Source organism: Drosophila ananassae, chromosome XL (assembly GCF_017639315.1).
Source record: "Drosophila ananassae strain 14024-0371.13 chromosome XL, ASM1763931v2, whole genome shotgun sequence".
Taxonomy (NCBI): Eukaryota; Metazoa; Arthropoda; class Insecta; order Diptera; family Drosophilidae; genus Drosophila; species Drosophila ananassae.
Genome location: NC_057931.1, coordinates 13,950,293 through 13,970,630, shown reverse-complemented (window position 1 = coordinate 13,970,630; position 20,338 = coordinate 13,950,293). Strand labels below are relative to the sequence as shown.

The following is a 20,338-nucleotide window of genomic DNA, read 5'->3' as shown; positions in this document are numbered from 1 at the left end:
TCACGTAGTTTCCTACAACTGACGACTACGCCTCCGCATGTTATATCTATAACTTTTTTTATGTTGAAAGGTGAGACTCCTTTAAAGGTTGAATCATCGGTTCTTGATATGATTAGGAATTTGCTAGTTGGAGAAGGTTTTTCCTTCCATATGTCTGGTGGATCGCGCATTGTTCGTTTTAAGCTTCTAGTGTAAGCAAGAAGATTGTCACTGCTGGTGCACTAACTGATAAAAAATCTAATTATAGAACTGTATGTAAGTTAGAATATTTGCCACTTGAGTTTGCCTCGCTTAGAAGTTTGATTTGGAAGAGACACACGACTGATCGCATCGACGGCCCAACGTAAACTGCGATGTTGTTTTGTATTGGGTAATCAAGTTATCAACACTTTTTATAAATAGTGCTAAATACATTGTATCACCATCAAATTTGTCAATTTGTTTTAGTTGCATGAAGAAATGATTCATATTGCTGTCAGACAGGATGTGCCTTGCTGCAGCTGATGTGGATGCTTGTTCAGATTGCATTTTAAAGTTTATTTATTTAATTTGGTATATATATGTTTTTTATTTTTTAAATTGTCTTGATTATGTTAATAATTTTATTTTATTTGTTTATTTCAAATAGACATTAGAAATCCTCATTCGTGATTTGACTAATGCTGAGTTCCCTGGTATTAAAATTTTTTTATGTAATGTTTGTTGCACTTCACACTAGAAATCCTCATTCGTGATTTCACTAATGTTTAGAAATGTTTATAGATTCGTTTTGCGGATACAATAAATTCGCGATGTATTTAGTTCGATACTTAAAACACGCGAGGATAATTGTATCCTACCGACTGCGCCAATTATATGTTTTAATTCCCGATTTAAAATAAAAAAATAAAAATTAGGATTTTTATTTTATAAATTTTATTATTAAATTCAAGAATGAGTTATAAAGATATCCTATTGGATTGATCGTTGATTATAAACTGATTTTACAAATTCAATTTTCTTATAACTATAGCTTTTATCGGTGACAGCGACGCTGGCAGCATAGATGGACTTTGGTTGAATAGTTTTGATTGGTCAGAGTTTTATGCTGACATGTAGGTTCCCAGGATGGGCACTTGTTTATGAATTTGGAGCAAAAGGGGTTTGATGTTTACGTCTACTGTCGTCGATAAAGGCGTGTGAATGGTTTATGTCTATGTTTATGTCTGGATGCCAATGATAATGCTATGGGAAAGGGTTTGTGTCTAGCCTATTTGAATTATTCCCACAGTAGGCTCTGGAATGTTGTTTATATATGATTTGATAGGTATGGCAGGGTATACTGGTTTTATGGAGGTTTCGTTATCTAGGGTATTTGCAGATACATTAAGTGTATCTGTGGATACACTACTTATACAATTATACAACTAACATAATTTTATAGTACAATTACCTTTGGAACCAGAAGCTGAGTCCCGTTGGTAACTGAGTCCCGCCCTATGCCCCGTCTTGCCGCCTCTATTAGCCAGACAGGAGGACAAAGTGGTACACCCAATGGTGGCCCTGAAATATGGAACTCTTCGGGTAGTGTCAGTCCCAGTCTCATACGGTATGAGTCATACCGTCTTATCTCCCGCTTCACAATTCCAATCCATTGGCTTAACATTTTGATTTTCAGCCATTCTATTACTATTTTCGCAGTGTGTTTGGGGACATTATATAGTCGAAAAGCAAATTGATGTTTGGGATACGCGCATTTTCCGATAAATCCGGGCAGATTGGTGTCCAAAATATTTAAATAGGCTTCTTCATGCATTACGCCATCTATATGGATTAATTTTCCCGCGTTTCACCACGAAAATTAACCGCAAATCATAACACTAGAGGTCAGCGATTTTAATTCTCAACATATTTTACAAGTATTTGTAGTTTTGTACCAAATTTCAAGTTGCAACTCAAGTCGTATGGGCGGTAATATATTTCTAAATTTTATTGAATTCCATAACACTAATTTTGACATAATTTGTATGGTTAGTGCCAACTTTAACCTTTTCTGAAAGCAGGAAACTGCATATGTTAGGTTAGGACCCTCACAAGGCAACTATCCGTATAGTCTCGTCCAAGAAGTGCCAACCCGTTGGAACAGCGCCTTCAACTTGATTCAAAGATTTTAGCATCTTAAAAATTAAATTTCATCAGTTTTCCAGAATACCAGAAATTGATCTGCTGAATTATATGTATTTTGAAAAGATACAACGCAGCAGTATATTTCTAAATAAAGAGGCCACAATTTTGTTAATTATATTGGTAACATGCGAACTATACTATATTAGATGGGGCAAAATTCCGCCGAAGTTGCAAACGCCATAAGGGGTTCAGATGAGTTCTCTTTGAAAAATAGAGTTTAAACGCGCTTTTCTGCGTTCAGAGTGCCTCTTAATTCTACGGAGGCAATGGAGGCTTTAGAGTAATTCACTTTATGTCCGAAGATCTTAGTGGAATCAAAAGAAGCTCAACAGAGCGAGGTGGAGCTATTGTCTCATGTTGGATACGTTCAGGAGAAGTGCCAGCCCCGAGTAAAAAATAAGGGTGTTGATACATGGATGACACTTCAGCAGAGCAGGTTAGATCATTTCTGACAGAAGGACCTCTTTAGAACCAAAACATGCAAATATTTTACTTCTGCTCGAAAGAGCAAAGAAACTATTTAATAATTTAAAAAAAAATATAATTAAAAGAAACACTTACAAGAAAAAAATAAATTTCCTTTAAAAAATTAACCTTCAAAAAACAAGTTTATGATTAAATAAATTATGATTATGATTTGGTATTTTACAGATAGTATCGAAACTAATATTCTACTTTTACTGTGCTACTTCAGACCTGGGCGGAGGTGGAATGGGAACTCTAAAAAAAAAGAACTCCTGCGGATCTAACTTTAAAGTTGTGGCAACAGGGAGCAGCCAAAAGCAGCATGCTCTGGTTAGGAAAACCCATATTAAAATTACTACAATTTTTATTTCCAGTAGCAATTCCTTTAAAAAGAAACACATTTCAGAAATAGACGAAAAGGAAATGAAGTAAAGATTTACCAAAAGATTACAACAAGTGTTTTGCTCTTGACACTGGTAGTGGTTCTACATTTCAATCCACCTTTTATGACATATAGAGATCGTGTTTGCATAGATCTAATGGGTACTGACCACTTCGATCCGTTGGTGTGCTTACAGACTGCAGTCCTGCGGTTAAGCTTCTCAGATATGGCGCCTTGCCTCGTCATGAGCAATCAGAAAAGGTCGAAGGTCTTCCACTACGCAATCCCCAAATAAGGCAAACGGACTTTCCATCCAGTCTCCAGTCGTCATTGCTGCCTTGAAGACATATCACCGAACTGCATGCAAGGTCTCAGCGGAGGTTGGACGTAGATCGAGTGATGATTCCTCCGGACGAGCCGAAAAATTATGACACTACGAGGGGGTAAACTGCTAAGTCATTTCCTGTGTAGGAAATCTTGCTCCAACCTAACAGATGACTAAATTTAAGGTTTTTGTTTTACGACGAAATGATGTTCTTACACACCGGCTTCGCTTATGCTCTACCATTCCACTTTAAACTCCAGAAATCCTTGATCCCAGAAGGATGAGCTCCAAACTGTGTAAGGGTCTGTTTACCGTATTCAGCATTGTGAGGTAATTGTATTATGTTAGTTGCATAAATGTGTATATATACTTGTATTATAGCTACTTTAAGAAGGCCTACTTGGACCGAAATTTTTTTCAGCCTTGTATTCAACATCAACATTATGACTTTTGAACTGAATTTCATGAAATGAGTAGGCCTTGAAACAAAGTTCGAAATATTTGGTATAAAAGAGGGTTTCTGTTCCTCCGAGAATCAGTTTCTGCCTGCCTTCAAGGCAAAGAGGTTCTCACTTTAATCGTTTTATTTAATTTTGTTTTTTATTATTTTCCCTTTGATTTCTTGAGTAATAAAGGAAATCTTTTGCGCTTTCAAATAATTTCATGCTGAATTCTTCCTACTGATTTTTTTATATTTTATTTTATTTTATTTACAATTCATGCATTTGATCAGTTCCACTGCAGTGGGAAAAAAAGAAACTGCAGATGAGATACGACGGCTGCTGTTACTCGAAAACTACAATACAGTCTTCGAGTAACAGCAGTCAGTCGAATCTCTTCTCCGGTTTCTTCTTTTTTTTTGTTGCAGTGGAACCTAATTCCCTCACGCTTTGGCTTCTCGTGGTTCTTATTTTAATTTTAAAGTTTATTTTTGAATAACTATTTTTTACTTTTTTTTTTATTTCAATGGACTATAATTACCTCGGGCTTTGGTATACTTTAGAACGTTATTTAATTTTTCCACCTATTTTATTTTTGATTTATTCGTTTTTTTATTTAGAGCGCAGTGGGCTCTACTTACGACGCATATGATGCTCTGGTTTAATTATTTTATCAATATTTTTATTATAAGCTTTAATGGCAAATGTGATAGTAGGAATTAATGATAATTCCTTGTTAACTTTGTTTTTAATTTTTATTATACACGTCCTTGTGTCCTTTACTTAATCTTATTAATTTAATTTTTTAATTTATAGTCATTTTTTTTCAACATTCTATTCTTTTCGGTAAAATGCAATTGTCTCTTATGGCTTTAAAAAAACCGTTTCGTTTTATTATTTCTTTATTCTAAAATATTTTATATTTTTCTGCTCAAGGAGCAGATGCTTCAAGATGAGGTATTCTGGGGACTAATCTACCAAGTCGGAGGGCAAGTCCACAGAATCTATGGTGGAGGCAGAGCACCTGATGTCATCTGGTGGAGATTCCCTGATCGCCACACTGCCTCGATATGTCTGATTGGTCCAATTCCAGGAGGACGGAGGTGTCTTTGAGCAGAAATTCGTCCAGTTGGGTGGCCTCCTCCAGGATAACGGCCATCACACCGAAGGGCGCCGAAAATACAGGCGCTGAGCTGGCGGAAGGGAGCTGCCAAGGTGTGCAGCTGCATCCTGGCCAGGGAGGGACTCGTCCACCTCTATACCAAGCGCTGCAGCTGGAGGAGCAGGCGCAGCTGGCCATGCCAGTGGTTGGCATCGAAATTAAGGGTTTTCTGGAGCTGCTTGGGGAGGAAAGTTTAAATTTCGTTAGTTACTTGAATTACGGATGACAGTGCCAGAAACTCACCTTAAAGATCAGTTGCAGGCCCTTCAGTTCCACCACAATGCCCCTGAACTCGGCCAGAGCTTGCTCCTGGCTGACAAAGTTGGCCACCATCAGGGCGGCTCTCTCGCGGGTCTTCAGGTCATGGAAGCGGCAGATCTTTAGCGGGAAAGGAACAAACTCGCCCAGCTGGAAGGAAGTGCACAAAAGGATATATCAGACGAATGGAAATGAATCTTTAAAGGGAGTACTAGGTTATACAACAATTTAGATGTCCTTTAGCCTAAGCTCTATGCTATTATAACCAAAAGAATAAATGTTCCCATAAGTCTTAAATGAAGTTTATTTTTTTCTGGTAAAGATGTACTTGACCATCATCTCTCCAGGGAGAGAGTCTAGCTACAACATCGAAGATCTTAAGATAAATATAATTTAAGGATTTAGCATGGTCGCTGATATAAATAGGCTAGTATATAAGCTAGTAAATTTCAAGATTGAATAAATATTAATGTTGATTGGAGAGAGATACATATTCATTAGATGGGAGTGGTGCCGTCTTCTAGGTCAGTGTCAATGGATAATTCTTTATAACACTTTTAACAAAAGGAAGGTAGTTCTTTCCTAAAAATAAAATCATGCGCATCATGTCGAATCTTAACGTTATCTTGAGAAGAAATAGTATAATTTTCAAGAGATGTCTTTGATTGAAACTCTTGTATTGTTCTGATGGCTTGTTCCATATTTTCATGTGATGGGACCTTAATATATTTTTGATCTAATTGAAATAGCCTTCGTGGTTTTTGTTTATTTTAAAGAATTTGTGTGAGTTACATACATATTTGCTTCTTAGTGGAGACTGTTATTTCTGCAATATCGCCTTGATTATATATTTTTATTTTCTTATTGAAATCAGTAGATTATACCATGTTTTAATTTTGGATTTAAGGGAAAACTCGAAATAATTTCATTGAATTTATTATTGTTAGTTAAACAAGATTTTCTTCAATTAAATAGGAGTTTTTATTTAAATTGGAGTAATTTTATAATAATTTAATCAAAAAGTCATGGCTATCTAAAACTGTTTCTGTGTATTTATTGCAGGTTCTTGTACTTGTGCTGGGTCCACGCTCCTTCATAACATTATTCTTGGTCAAGTTGACTCGATACTTTTACTCGAAAAAATACTTTTCTCTGTTCCAAACAGGTCAACCAGGTCCTTCCGACCCCTTTGGTTACCAATTTGCAGATCTAATTTTGCGGATCATGATCCTTTTCGCGTTATCTGTAAAAATTATAACCTATTGTCACATTTTTTTTTGCCTGAATTATCCCAAGATGTAATAAAATCTAAATTGATTGTTTTTCTATTAGAATAATTTGCCTAACTCTTAATTATAATAATTTTAATAATTGTATAATAACAGTTAATTGTTACATTCAATAAATAAATAAATAAAACTGTGGGTGATGGAACCCATGTTTGTTCTGGACTTTGTTTTTAGGGGACCCTAAAGGATATGGAGAGGGTGAAATTATGCATGGAGATTTTTTTCTGTTGGCCTGTGTTATTATAGATACTTTAGTTTTACTGAATTACCCAGACCAACACGAAATTTCCTTTTTGAAGACTCGTTTCTCATAGACTTTAGAATATTAATTCGAATTATTATAATCGGCAGACTTAAATATATAAGATTCTACTTCCCTAAGGCACACGTATTCTTGTGGTTATTATCTATCTTTTGGTTTTATCTATTTACACTTAGATCATTATTTATTAGCCCCAGACTATACGTTTGACCTATGAATATGAATATTATGCATTTTTCAAGGCTGTTTTAAGATAGTTTTTATATTCTTTTGGCAGCTATGGGATAAAGATTGGGGTCAAGTGAAATATTGCATAAGGGGATCAGTTTAACACAAATGGGATCCGTAGAAGTCTACACTGTCTATCTTTTAAAACATATTATCATTAGGATCATTAAAAGTCTCATTTAATTATTAATAAAATCCAAATATATGGTCTAATACCGGAACCCAACTAGCAATCGGTCCTAAACAAGGCAGGCTTTTCATAACTCAAAAATACTTAAATCGACAAAGGAGCTATTGGAATAAATGTCACATTTCAGAGCCTACAAGCCTGTGTTTTAGTTCTGATTCCCTTTCAGTCATTCGGAGAAAAGTCTCCAACGGAACAAGTACTCGTCTCAGGCATTCTGGGGGTGCCCGTGGGGCCCCCCCTGAGTTCCTGCCCCCCCCTGAGTCCACGCCCATCATCCAGACCACTGTTGAGTCCTCCTCCCCCACTACCATCAGATTCGAAGGGAACCCCCATAGCTGCGCAGTCCGAGAAAAAGGTCTACCACTTCGCAATTCTCAAATAACGCGAATTGATGATCTGGTATTGCTCGCATGTCCAGGTCCTCGGCAGTCAGATCGCTACTGCTACTTCGAAGCCATACCGCCGGTCTTCAAGCAAGGTCACAGCATAGGGTGGGTGCGTATCGAGTGTCCACTTCTTCGCACAACAACAGTCTAGGTGAAAATGTGTACGGGTTTTTGGATGTTGATGTGCATTGAAGTCTAGCATTGGAATTATGCTTTGCATGCGCTATAGAGACAATATTTACGTAAGAAAACTTTTTTAACGGAAAACATTTTTAATTTATGTATTTTTTAGGAGTAGTAATGTATACCGCTTGGCAATAACGTCCCTGCCATCATATTGTATGCTTGAGAAGGGAAGATGATATCCACCCACTTTACTATACAATTGCAAGACGCCACGAATTAATATTTTTTTAAGAATGGTATGGATTGTATCCCCGTTTGCTCTAATCTGTCTAAGGGTCTGTTTCATATACATGTGTATTCAGCATTAACACTTATTAAAACGTTTTTAATTCTTCCTTAAAAATTACTTCTCATTATATTATTAAATACAATAAATATTAAATACAGTTGGTATTAAATACAATAGGGTATATAGCATAAGGGCTTATAAAAGGCTCTGATAATGCCATTAACCCTTGAATGCAAAGGACACTTGGTTCCGGCAACTGGTGCCTAAAGAGTTTGGGGAACTGGGCCTGTTGAAGGAGCATTGCTATTAATACTCAATCTCAGCACTTTTGACTCTTTAAGTTTTGACGTTGACATCTATATATAATAGTAATGATATATATCTTAATTTGTTAATTTAATAAATTATTTTTCATTTTTGTTCCTTAAGAGACGCTTAAGGATTGAAAAAGTAAAGCGAAATTTTTCGCAACCAAAGGCGATGAGGTGCAACATTTTGAAGGCACAATTTTGGCTTCTATAACTTCCTTTTTTAAGACTGAAATGTTCATAATTTCAATAATTTGATTGACGCTTGTTTTTAAAATAATGAATTAATGAACATTTTCATCCATCAGTATATAATTGTCTACCACATTTCTTGCTGAATACAAGCTTTTGAGGGAATTTTCGGGGTTATTTTGCTTTTCTACATTTTTTTTATGTATGGAAGAGAAGAGTTATCTAAGAGTACAAGGTTTTCGCAATAAGTTGTAAAACTTTTTATAATTTTTTTTTACGATCCATATATATAAAATTAACTCTTTCTGTCTCTAAAGCATCACTTTTTGTTCAAAACTCCCCCGACATTGTCATTTCTTTTTGCGGTTTTACGTTCAAATAGACGTTTAAATAAATAGATAAACTTTTAAATAAACCAATATTTATTGTTTCTGATTTCTCACAGGAATTGCGAGCTCTAGTCTGTCCATAACCGAGAAACATAAAGATCGAGACAACATACGCCATAAGTCCACCATTTTGTAAAAATGGCATATGTGCGCCATTTTGTAAAATAACATATGTATATATATATATCCTGCCCCCACTCCTATATCCTCCTGTGAAAAAAGAGCTGGTTCCCGCTGAAACGTGAGGGTTCAACAGAGCGACAAGTTATATTTCAGGGTGATATTTCATAGCCGAGCGGTAGAGTTCAAATCTGGTGTGCTGATGGCGATAGTAATCAAGCTCGAGACATTCACAATTTTAAATGTGGCTTCCAGGGACGGTAATAATTACAATTTTTAAAATGTAACTCGCTTTAAATAAAAAAAAATTAAAAAATAATTCTAGTTTTTCAAGCGCTATAAAAAAAAAACAATATTTATTTTTCAATTGTTTAAAAAAAAAATCAAAAATAGGTTATTTTTCAAATTTAACTTATAAATTGATAACTCATAAACAGATAACTCTGCCAATTTTTATTATAGAAGTTAAAACAGAGGTAAAAAATAAAATAAATAAAAATATAAAAGTTGGAAAAGTTGAAGTTACTTTTAAATTTGAACCAACTGGGATCAAATCCCAGCACCTACTAACAAAAAATAGATGTTTTATGTAAATTTATTTATATATTAAAATAAAACAAATTAATAATTAAGTAATAAAAAAGTCAAGTCAATACTTTTTTTGTCTTTAAGACATCACACTTTTATAACTGCATAGATAAAAATATATAAAATGCTTATAAATAAGAGAAAGACATGCTTCCTTATTTTTATCTCTTCTTTCTGACCTAGAACATACATAGGAATGTTTCCTTCAATGCCTTACGAAAATCTGGACAAAATTAGAAGGCTTTGCAAAGGTTTAAAAAAATTGTTAAAGTATTAAGGAAATAAGCAGAATATTCAGTAGAAAGTATACCATGGTAATACAGACCCTAGCCGTGGTGTTCGAGAACCATGTATTCTCATAAAAAAAATAAATAGAAAATATATAAAAAGAATAAATAAATCAAAAAATGAATAACGAAGAAAATGTTGCCTAATAATGTTAAGTACTTCTTTTAGGAGAACACAAACGACTCGGGAAGTAAGGAAAAGCTAAGAACGAGTGCCCATCATGCAGTTTGTGGCGGAAGCTAGTAGCGACCAACTTTTCATCAATTTAAATTTAAATAAATTGTTTAAATAAAATTCTTTTTAAAATAAAAGCGTGAAGGAATCATGGTACATTGAAACAAAAAAAAAAGAAGAAACTATAAATGTACGCAAGGACTGCTGTTACTAAGAGACCACTGTATATAACTCTTAAGTAAAAAAAGAATTAAAATAAAAAAGTATTTTTTAATGATATGTGTATATCAGAATATATCAGAAACCACACTTTTACGAAAATAAAATTGGGGAGTAAATTAAAATAAGAACCACGAGAAGCCAAAGCGTGAGGGAATTAGGTTCCACTGCAACAAAAAAAAAGAAGAAACCGGAGAAGAGATTCGACTGACTGCTGTTACTCGAAGACTGTATTGTAGTTTTCGAGTAACAGCAGCCGTCGTATCTCATCTGCATTTTCTTTTTTCCCACTGCAGTGGAACTGATCAAATGCATGAATTATAAATGAAATAAAATAAATTATAAGAAAATCAGTAGGAAGAATTCAGCATGAAATTATTTGAAAGCGCAAAAGATTTCCTTTATTACTCAAGAAATTAAAGGGAAAATAATAAAAACAAAGAAATAAATAAAAAGAATAAAGTGAGAACCTCACTGCCTTGAAGGCAGGCAGAAACTGATTCTCGGAGGAACAGAAACCCTCTTTTATACCAAATATTTCGAACTTTATTTCAAGGCCTACTCATTCCATGAAATTCAGTTCAAAAGTCATAATGTTGATGTTGAATACAAGGCTGAAAAAAATTTCGGTCCAAGTAGGCCTTCTTAAAGTAGCTACAATACAAGTATATATACACATTTATACAACTAACATAATACAATTACCTCACAATGCTGAGTACGTTAAACAGACCCTTACACAGTTTGGAGCTCATCCTTCTGGGATCAAGGATTTCTGGAGTTTAAAGTGGAATGGAAGAGCATAAGCGGTGGCGGTGTGTAAGAACATCATTTCGTCGTAAAACAAAAACCTTAAATTTAGTCATCTGTTAGGTTGAAGCAAGATTTCCTACACAGGAAAAGACTTAGCAGTTTACCCCCTCGTAGTGTCATAATTTTTCGGCTCGTCCGGAGGAATCATCACTCGATCTACGTCCAACCTCCGCTGAGACCTTGCATGCAGTTCGGTGATATGTCTTCAAGGCAGCAATGACGACTGGAGACTGCGCATGATTTTATTTTTAGGAAAGAACTACCTTCCTTTTGTTAAAAGTGTCATAAAGAATTATCTATTGACACTGACCTAGAAGACGGCACCACTCCCATCTAATGAATATGTATCTCTCTCCAATCAACAATATTTATTAATATTAATAACAATATTATTAATATTTATTCAATATTGAAATTTACAAAAGTTACTAGCGTATATCACTTTATTTAAAGCGTTTTATATCAGAGACCATGCTAAATCCTTAAATTATATTTATCTTAAGATCTTCGATGTTGTAGCTAGACTCTCTCCCTGGAGAGATGATGGTCAAGTACATCTTTACCAGAAAAAAATAAACTTCATTTAAGACTTATGGGAACATTTATTCTTTTGGTTATAATAGCATAGAGCTTAGGCTAAAGGACATCTTAATTGTTGTATAACCTAGTACTCCCTTTAAAGATTCATTTCCATTCGTCTGATATATCCTTTTGTGCACTTCCTTCCAGCTGGGCGAGTTTGTTCCTTTCCCGCTAAAGATCTGCCGCTTCCATGACCTGAAGACCCGCGAGAGAGCCGCCCTGATGGTGGCCAACTTTGTCAGCCAGGAGCAAGCTCTGGCCGAGTTCAGGGGCATTGTGGTGGAACTGAAGGGCCTGCAACTGATCTTTAAGGTGAGTTTCTGGCACTGTCATCCGTAATTCAAGTAACTAACGAAATTTAAACTTTCCTCCCCAAGCAGCTCCAGATATCCCTTCATTTCAATGCCAACCACTGGCATGGCCAGCTGCTCCTGCTCCTCCAGCTGCAGCGCTTGGTATAGAGGTGGAAGAGCCCTTCCCTGGCCAGGATGCAGCTGCACACCCTGTCTTCCTTGGCAGCTTCCTTTCGCCAGCTCAGCGCCTGTATTTTCGGCGCCCTTCGATGTGATGGCCGTTATCCTGGAGGAGGCCACCCAACTGGAAGAATTTCTGCTCAAAGACACCTCCGTCCTCCTGGAATTGGACCAATCAGACATATCGAGGCAGTGTGGCGATCAGGGAATCCCCACCAGACGCCACCAGGCGCCCTGCCTCCACCATCGATTCCGTGGGCTTGCTCTCCGACTTGGTAGATTAGTCCCCAGAATACCTCATATTGAAGCATCTGCTCCTTGAGCAGAAAAATATAAAATATTTTAGAATAAAGAAATAATAAAACGAAACGGTTTTTTTAAAGCCATAAGAGACAATTGCATTTTACCGAAAAGAATAGAATGTTGAAAAAAAATGACTATAAATTAAAAAATTAAATTAATAAGATTAAGTAAAGGACACAAGGACGTGTATAATAAAAATTAAAAACAAAGTTAACAAGGAATTATCATTAATTCCTACTATCACATTTGCCATTAAAGCTTATAATAAAAATATTGATAAAATAATTAAACCAGAGCATCATATGCGTCGTAAGTAGAGCCCACTGCGCTCTAAATAAAAAAACGAATAAATCAAAAATAAAATAGGTGGAAAAATTAAATAACGTTCTAAAGTATACCAAAGCCCGAGGTAATTATAGTCCATTGAAATAAAAAAAAAAGTAAAAAATAGTTATTCAAAAATAAACTTTAAAATTAAAATAAGAACCACGAGAAGCCAAAGCGTGAGGGAATTAGGTTCCACTGCAACAAAAAAAAAGAAGAAACCGGAGAAGAGATTCGACTGACTGCTGTTACTCGAAGACTGTATTGTAGTTTTCGAGTAACAGCAGCCGTCGTATCTCATCTGCAGTTTCTTTTTTTCCCACTGCAGTGGAACTGATCAAATGCATGAATTGTAAATAAAATAAAATAAAATATAAAAAAATCAGTAGGAAGAATTCAGCATGAAATTATTTGAAAGCGCAAAAGATTTCCTTTATTACTCAAGAAATCAAAGGGAAAATAATAAAAAACAAAATTAAATAAAACGATTAAAGTGAGAACCTCTTTGCCTTGAAGGCAGGCAGAAACTGATTCTCGGAGGAACAGAAACCCTCTTTTATACCAAATATTTCGAACTTTGTTTCAAGGCCTACTCATTTCATGAAATTCAGTTCAAAAGTCATAATGTTGATGTTGAATACAAGGCTGAAAAAAATTTCGGTCCAAGTAGGCCTTCTTAAAGTAGCTATAATACAAGTATATATACACATTTATGCAACTAACATAATACAATTACCTCACAATGCTGAATACGGTAAACAGACCCTTACACAGTTTGGAGCTCATCCTTCTGGGATCAAGGATTTCTGGAGTTTAAAGTGGAATGGTAGAGCATAAGCGAAGCCGGTGTGTAAGAACATCATTTCGTCGTAAAACAAAAACCTTAAATTTAGTCATCTGTTAGGTTGGAGCAAGATTTCCTACACAGGAAATGACTTAGCAGTTTACCCCCTCGTAGTGTCATAATTCATCACTCGATCTACGTCCAACCTCCGCTGAGACCTTGCATGCAGTTCGGTGATATGTCTTCAAGGCAGCAATGACGACTGGAGACTGGATGGAAAGTCCGTTTGCCTTATTTGGGGATTGCGTAGTGGAAGACCTTCGACCTTTTCTGATTGTTCATGACGAGGCAAGGCGCCATATCTGAGAAGCTTAACCGCAGGACTGCAGTCTGTAAGCACACCAACGGATCGAAGTGGTCAGTACCCATTAGATCTATGCAAACACGATCTCTATATGTCATAAAAGGTGGATTGAAATGTAGAACCACTACCAGTGTCAAGAGCAAAACACTTGTTGTAATCTTTTGGTAAATCTTTACTTTATTTCCTTTTCGTCTATTTCTGAAATGTGTTTCTTTTTAAAGGAATTGCTACTGGAAATAAAAATTGTAGTAATTTTAATATGGGTTTTCCTAACCAGAGCATGCTGCTTTTGGCTGCTCCCTGTTGCCACAACTTTAAAGTTAGATCCGCAGGAGTTCTTTTTTTTTAGAGTTCCCATTCCACCTCCGCCCAGGTCTGAAGTAGCACAGTAAAAGTAGACTATTAGTATCGATACTATCTGTAAAATACCAAATCATAATCATAATTTATTTAATCATAAACTTGTTTTTTGAAGGTTAATTTTTTAAAGGAAATTTAGTTTTTTCTTGTAAGTGTTTCTTTTAATTATATTTTTTTTTAAATTATTAAATAGTTTCTTTGCTCTTTCGAGCAGAAGTAAAATATTTGCATGTTTTGGTTCTAAAGAGGTCCTTCTGTCAGAAATGATCTAACCTGCTCTGCTGAAGTGTCATCCATGTATCAACACCCTTATTTTTTACTCGGGGCTGGCACTTCTCCTGAACGTATCCAACATGAGACAATAGCTCCACCTCGCTCTGTTGAGCTTCTTTTGATTCCACTAAGATCTTCGGACATAAAGTGAATTACTCTAAAGCCTCCATTGCCTCCGTAGAATTAAGAGGCACTCTGAACGCAGAAAAGCGCGTTTAAACTCTATTTTTCAAAGAGAACTCATCTGAACCCCTTATGGCGTTTGCAACTTCGGCGGAATTTTGTCCCATCTAATATAGTATAGTTCGCAAGATACCAATATAATTAACAAAATTGTGGCCTTTTTATTTAGAAATATACTGCTGCGTTGTATCTTCAAAATACATATAATTCAGCAGATCAATTTCTGGTATTCTGGAAAACTGATGAAATTTAATTTTTAAGATGCTAAAATCTTTGGATCAAGTTGAAGGCGCTGTTCCAACGGGTTGGCACTTCCTGGACGAGACTATACGGATAGTTGCCTTGTGAGGGTCCTAACCTAACATATGCAGTTTCCTGCTTTCAGAAAAGGTTAAAGTTGGCACTAACCATACAAATTATGTCAAAATTAGTGTTATGGAATTCAATAAAAATTTAGAAATATATTACCGCCCATACGACTTGAGTTGCAACTTGAAATTTGGTACAAAACTACAAAAACTATTGTAAAATATGTTGAGAATTAAAATCGCTGACCTCTAGTGTTATGATTTGCGGTTAATTTTCGTGGTGAAACGCGGGAAAATTAATCCATATAGATGGCGTAATGCGTGAAGAAGCCTATTTAAATATTTTGGAAACCAATCTGCCCGGATTTATCGGAAAATGCGCGTATCCCAAACATGAATTTGCTTTTCGACTATATAATGACCCCAAACACACTGCGAAAATAGTAATAGAATGGCTGAAAATCAAAATGTTAAGCCAATGGATTCGAATTGTGAAGCGAGAGATAAGACGGTATGACTCATACCGTATGAGACTGGGACTGACACTACCCGAAGAGTTCCATATTTCAGGGCCACCATTGGGTGTACCACTTTGTCCTCCTGTCTGGCTAACTATATGGGCTTTTCTTATATATATCTTCGTAATAGAGGCGGCAAGACGGGGCATAGGGCGGGACTCAGTTACCAACGGGACTCAGCGTCTGGTTCCAAAGGTAATTGTACTATAAAATTATGTTAGTTGTATAATTGTATATATATAATTGTATTACACATACTTTCGGAAGGCCTACTCGGAGAGAATACAATTTTTTGAGCCTTGTATTCAACATTTTTTAGGACCTTTTGAACTGAATTTCATTGAATGAGTAGGCCTTGAAATAAAGTTCGAAATATTTGGTATAAAAGAGGGTTTCTGTTCCTCCGAGAATCAGTCACTGCCTGCCTTCAAGGCAGTGAGGTTCTCACTTTAATCGTTTTTATTATTTATTAAATTAAAATATTATTTTAATTTTGGTTTTTATTATTTTCCCTTTGATTTCTTGAGTAATAAAGGAAATCTTTTGCGCTTTCAAATAATTTCATGCTGAATTCTTCCTACTGATTTTCTTATATTTTATTTTATTTTATTTACAATTCATGCATTTGATCAGTTCCACTGCAGTGGGAAAAAAAGAAACTGCAGATGAGATACGATGGCTGCTGTTACTCGAAAACTACAATACAGTCTTCGAGTAACAGCAGTTAGTCGAATCTCTTCTCCGGTTTCTTCTTTTTTTTGTTGCAGTGGAACCTAATTCCCTCACGCTTTGGCTTCTCGTGGCTCTTATTTTAATTTTAAAGTTTATTTTTGAATAATTATTTTTTACTTTTTTTTTTATTTCAATGGACTATAATTACCTCGGGCTTTGGTATACTTTATAACGTTATTTAATTTTTCCACCTATTTTATTTTTGATTTATTCGTTTTTTTATTTAGAGCGCAGTGGGCTCTACTTACGACGCATATGATGCTCTGGTTTAATTATTTTATCAATATTTTTATTATAAGCTTTAATGGCAAATGTGATAGTAGGAATTAATGATAATTCCTTGTTAACTTTGTTTTTAATTTTTATTATACACGTCCTTGTGTCCTTTACTTAATCTTATTAATTTAATTTTTTAATTTATAGTCATTTTTTTTCAACATTCTATTCTTTTCGGTAAAATGCAATTGTCTCTTATGGCTTTAAAAAAACCGTTTCGTTTTATTATTTCTTTATTCTAAAATATTTTATATTTTTCTGCTCAAGGAGCAGATGCTTCAAGATGAGGTATTCTGGGGACTAATCTACCAAGTCGGAGGGCAAGTCCACAGAATCTATGGTGGAGGCAGAGCACCTGATGTCATCTGGTGGAGATTCCCTGATCGCCACACCGCCTCGATATGTCTGATTGGTCCAATTCCAGGAGGACGGAGGTGTCTTTGAGCAGAAATTCGTCCAGTTGGGTGGCCTCCTCCGGGATAACGGCTATCACCCCGAGAAGGGCGCCAAAAATACAGGCGCTGAGCTGGAGGAAGGGAGCTGCCACGGAGGACAGGGTGTGCAGCTGCATCCTGGCCAGGGAGGGACTCGTCCACCTCTATACCAAGCGCTGCAGCTGGAGGAGCAGGAGCAGATGGCCATGCCAGTGGTTGGCATTGAAATGAAGGGATTTCTGGAGCTGCTTGGGGAGGAAAGTTTAAATTTCGTGAATTACTTGAATTACGGATGACAGTGCTAGAAACTCAGGAGCTTCTCTTATAGATTTTGAAGTTTTTGGATTTTTAAAGCCTCTAGACGGCCTTTTACTTTCTACTGAAATGTTCTTTTAACCCTGTGTATAAAACTGTGTATATTAGGAGATGATCCTAACGGTCTTCTCGATAATTACGCCATGATTTTCAAATGCAACTTGAGTATTTTTATTTGACCTTGTCTGATTTCTACTAATCATTTTATGAAACAACAGACCTAAGTAGCTCCAGTTCTTAGATGAAGCAAAGATGGGACTTCTTATACTATAAAGATAAGGCGAGGTTCAGGGCTGGAACCCTCTGGAACGTGAGGATTTAACAGAGCGACAAGTGATGGAAGAGTTTGCGGCTGGAGGGTGATGAGTTCAAATCCCAGTAACAACTAAACATACATTTATATGTTCTTTTCCATTTCGATTATTTTTTAAATAAAAAAAAAAGATGAAAAATTAAATAAAAAGAAAGTTAACTAAATAATTATACCCTTGCAGAGGGTATTATAATTTTGGTCAAAAGTGTGCAACGCAGTGAAGGAGACATCTCCGACCCTATAAAGCATATATATTCTTGATCAAGATCACCTCCTGAGTTGATATGAGCATGTCCGTCTGTCCGTCTGTCCGTCTGTCTGTCTGTCTGTCTGTCTGTCTGTCGGTTTCTACGCAAACTAGTCTCTCAGTTTTGGAGCTATCGAGTTGAAACTTTGCACACACCCTTCTTTCCTTTGCAGGCAGTATATAAGTCGGAACGGCCGGGATCGGTCGACTATATCCTAAAGCTGCCATATAACTGATTGATCGGAAATGCCATAACTTTGGTGTTTTTTAAGTTAGAGGGTTGGGACTTTCCACACATGTTATATTTGACCAAAATATCTTGTCTACAAAATTTCATAAGGATCGGCTGACTATATCCTATAGCTGTCATACAACGATCGGAATTGGCATAACTTTGGTGTTTTTTAAGTTAGAAAGCTGGGACTTGGTACAGATTACTTTTTGGGCAACATAATTCAATATGCCAAATTTCATAAGGATCGGCCGACTATATACGATCCCCTATATATCTAATAATTTAAAATGCGTGGCGCCACCTAGCGGACTGCGACTGAACTGCAAGGGTATATCAACTTCGGCTCCGCCCGAAGTTAGCTTTCCTTTCTTGTTTTTAGCTTGTTTTAATGCCACCACCTTCTAGTTTTCACTAAAGACTTAGTGGTCCAAGAGCGCAGCACTATTTAGGTTTTTTATTTGGTTTTTAAATAAAATGGAATTTAAGAATATAGTCGCGCGAGTATACTGAGAGAGAAAGTGTAAAAGTAAAATGCATAGATAATAATAATAGATAATTGCGTAGATACAAAAAAATTAAATAAAACAAGAAAGGAAAGCTAACTTCGGGCGGAGCCGAAGTTGATATACCCTTGCAGTTGTGCCATTTCCGATCGTTCAGTTATATGGCAGCTATAGGATATAGTCGGCCGATCCTTATGAAATTTTGTACATAAGATATTTTGGTCAAATATAACATGCGTGGAGTCCCAACCCTCTAACTTAAAAAACACCAAAGTTATGGCATTTCCGATCAATCAGTTATATGGCAGCTATAGGATATAGTCGACCGATCCCGGCCGTTCCGACTTATATACTGCCTGCAAAGGAAAGAAGGGTGTGTGCAAAGTTTCAACTCGATAGCTCTAAAACTGAGAGACAAGTTTGCGTAGAAACAGACAGACGGAATTTTGACCAAAATTACAATACCCTCTGCAAGGGTAGAATTATGGAAAGCCAGTGGTTTGGAAGGAAATAATAGTCCACACTAGAACCACATATGCGCCGTAAGTAGAGCCCACTCCTTCACAGATTAAATCATAAATGAAATTGGTGGAAAAATTAAAATAAAAGAAAATCAGCAGGCAAAAGGAAGAATTCAGTATGAAATTATTTTAAAGTCCAAAAGATGTTCCTTATTACTAACTCCAAGGGAAAATATAAAAACCAAAAAATATTATTTTTAAATAAAAAAAATAAAATGGGAACCTTACTGCTTTGAATGCAGGCAGCATCTGATTCTAGCGGGAACATAACCTGCTTATATACGAAAAAATTTCCAATTTCTACTTTCAAGGCCTACTAATTGAATTGAGGCGTTTCAACACTAACTTTATTCCTCCTGTACTTCAGGCGCAATGGACATAGAGTGCGAAAATAATTCTCCATTTATAAAAGTTTTATCCGAATTCTACCAGCTTAGATGTGGAGATATTAGAATAATGTTGGAAGAACCTTTGATGGAAAGAGAATGTTTACACCAAATTGGTAAAATTAGGCTTTAAAACGAAGGAAAAGGATCTGTAAAGATAAAATAAGGATTATGGCACTAAACCAATTCTACAAATGTCTTTGAGCCATAGAAGCCATTGGCGATCGATGCCGGCCGTTCCACCTCATGTACTGTCAGCAAAGTGTGTGAAAAGCAGTGTGTGTGAAAAATTTGGAGGTATATGGTTTAAAACTGAGAGACTCGTTCCTGATAACAATCCATTCTAGAATCGGCGATATCGCCTTCACTGCGTTACACACTTTTTACAAAAATTATAAAACTCTCTTTAGGGATAAAAAACAAAAACGAAGGTCAATAATAGTTAAATATTATATATAAATTTAGTTTATTAATGAATAATAAATAATTGTATTGACTTTAATTGCATTTAAATCGATAACTAATTCGATGCAAGCCGAGACTTACGTCAGTGAGCTTACAGACTACAGTTCTGGATTTAGAGCTGCTAAAATATGACACCATACCTTGTCCGGAACAATCAGAGGAGTTCTACGACCATTCAATCAGCGTTCAGAAAATGAGGGTCTTCCACAGCGCACAGCGCCTCAATATGGCAAACGGAGGATCCATTCTGGCTTCCATTTCTAGGTCGCCTTTGCTAATCGGGCAGAGGTGGACGTGGATGGAGTGACAATTCCTTTGGTCGAGCCGCAAGTGGACGACAAACGGGGGTAAAGTGCTAACTTTAAATAAGAAAGCTTTAT

The 20,338-nt window shown here is 36.0% G+C and overlaps 2 protein-coding genes and 4 long non-coding RNA genes across 6 annotated transcripts; 4 read left to right on the top strand and 2 right to left on the bottom strand.

Moving 5' to 3' along the window:
• Nucleotides 1–2,982: 2,982 nt before the first annotated feature.
• On the bottom strand, nucleotides 2,983–3,719 carry LOC116655329. The gene is made up of 3 exons (XR_004310454.2): nucleotides 3,559–3,719; nucleotides 3,072–3,500; nucleotides 2,983–3,014 (listed from the first exon to the last, which is right to left on the bottom strand). It is a non-coding gene; the product is annotated as an uncharacterized LOC116655329 (long non-coding RNA).
• Nucleotides 3,683–6,041, top strand: LOC116655326. The gene is made up of 2 exons (XM_032453052.2): nucleotides 3,683–5,142; nucleotides 5,196–6,041. The coding sequence occupies exons 1-2, from the start codon at nucleotides 4,849–4,851 to the stop codon at nucleotides 5,322–5,324; spliced, it is 423 nt and encodes a 140-aa protein (XP_032308943.1). The 5' UTR covers nucleotides 3,683–4,848; the 3' UTR covers nucleotides 5,325–6,041.
• Nucleotides 6,042–7,072: 1,031 nt separating this feature from the next.
• Nucleotides 7,073–8,085, top strand: LOC116655327. Its single transcript, XR_004310452.2, has 2 exons — nucleotides 7,073–7,795; nucleotides 7,846–8,085. It is a non-coding gene; the product is annotated as an uncharacterized LOC116655327 (long non-coding RNA).
• A 2,711-nt stretch (nucleotides 8,086–10,796) lies between these two features.
• Nucleotides 10,797–11,658, top strand: LOC6502937. Its single transcript, XR_004310455.2, has 2 exons — nucleotides 10,797–11,061; nucleotides 11,120–11,658. It is a non-coding gene; the product is annotated as an uncharacterized LOC6502937 (long non-coding RNA).
• Nucleotides 11,182–13,455, bottom strand: LOC116655325. Its single transcript, XM_032453051.2, has 2 exons — nucleotides 11,995–13,455; nucleotides 11,182–11,941 (listed from the first exon to the last, which is right to left on the bottom strand). Exons 1-2 carry the CDS (start codon nucleotides 12,295–12,297, stop codon nucleotides 11,813–11,815), a joined length of 432 nt encoding a protein of 143 aa, XP_032308942.1. The 5' UTR covers nucleotides 12,298–13,455; the 3' UTR covers nucleotides 11,182–11,812.
• Nucleotides 13,426–13,873, top strand: LOC116655328. Its single transcript, XR_004310453.2, has 2 exons — nucleotides 13,426–13,587; nucleotides 13,646–13,873. It is a non-coding gene; the product is annotated as an uncharacterized LOC116655328 (long non-coding RNA).
• Nucleotides 13,874–20,338: the final 6,465 nt, after the last annotated feature.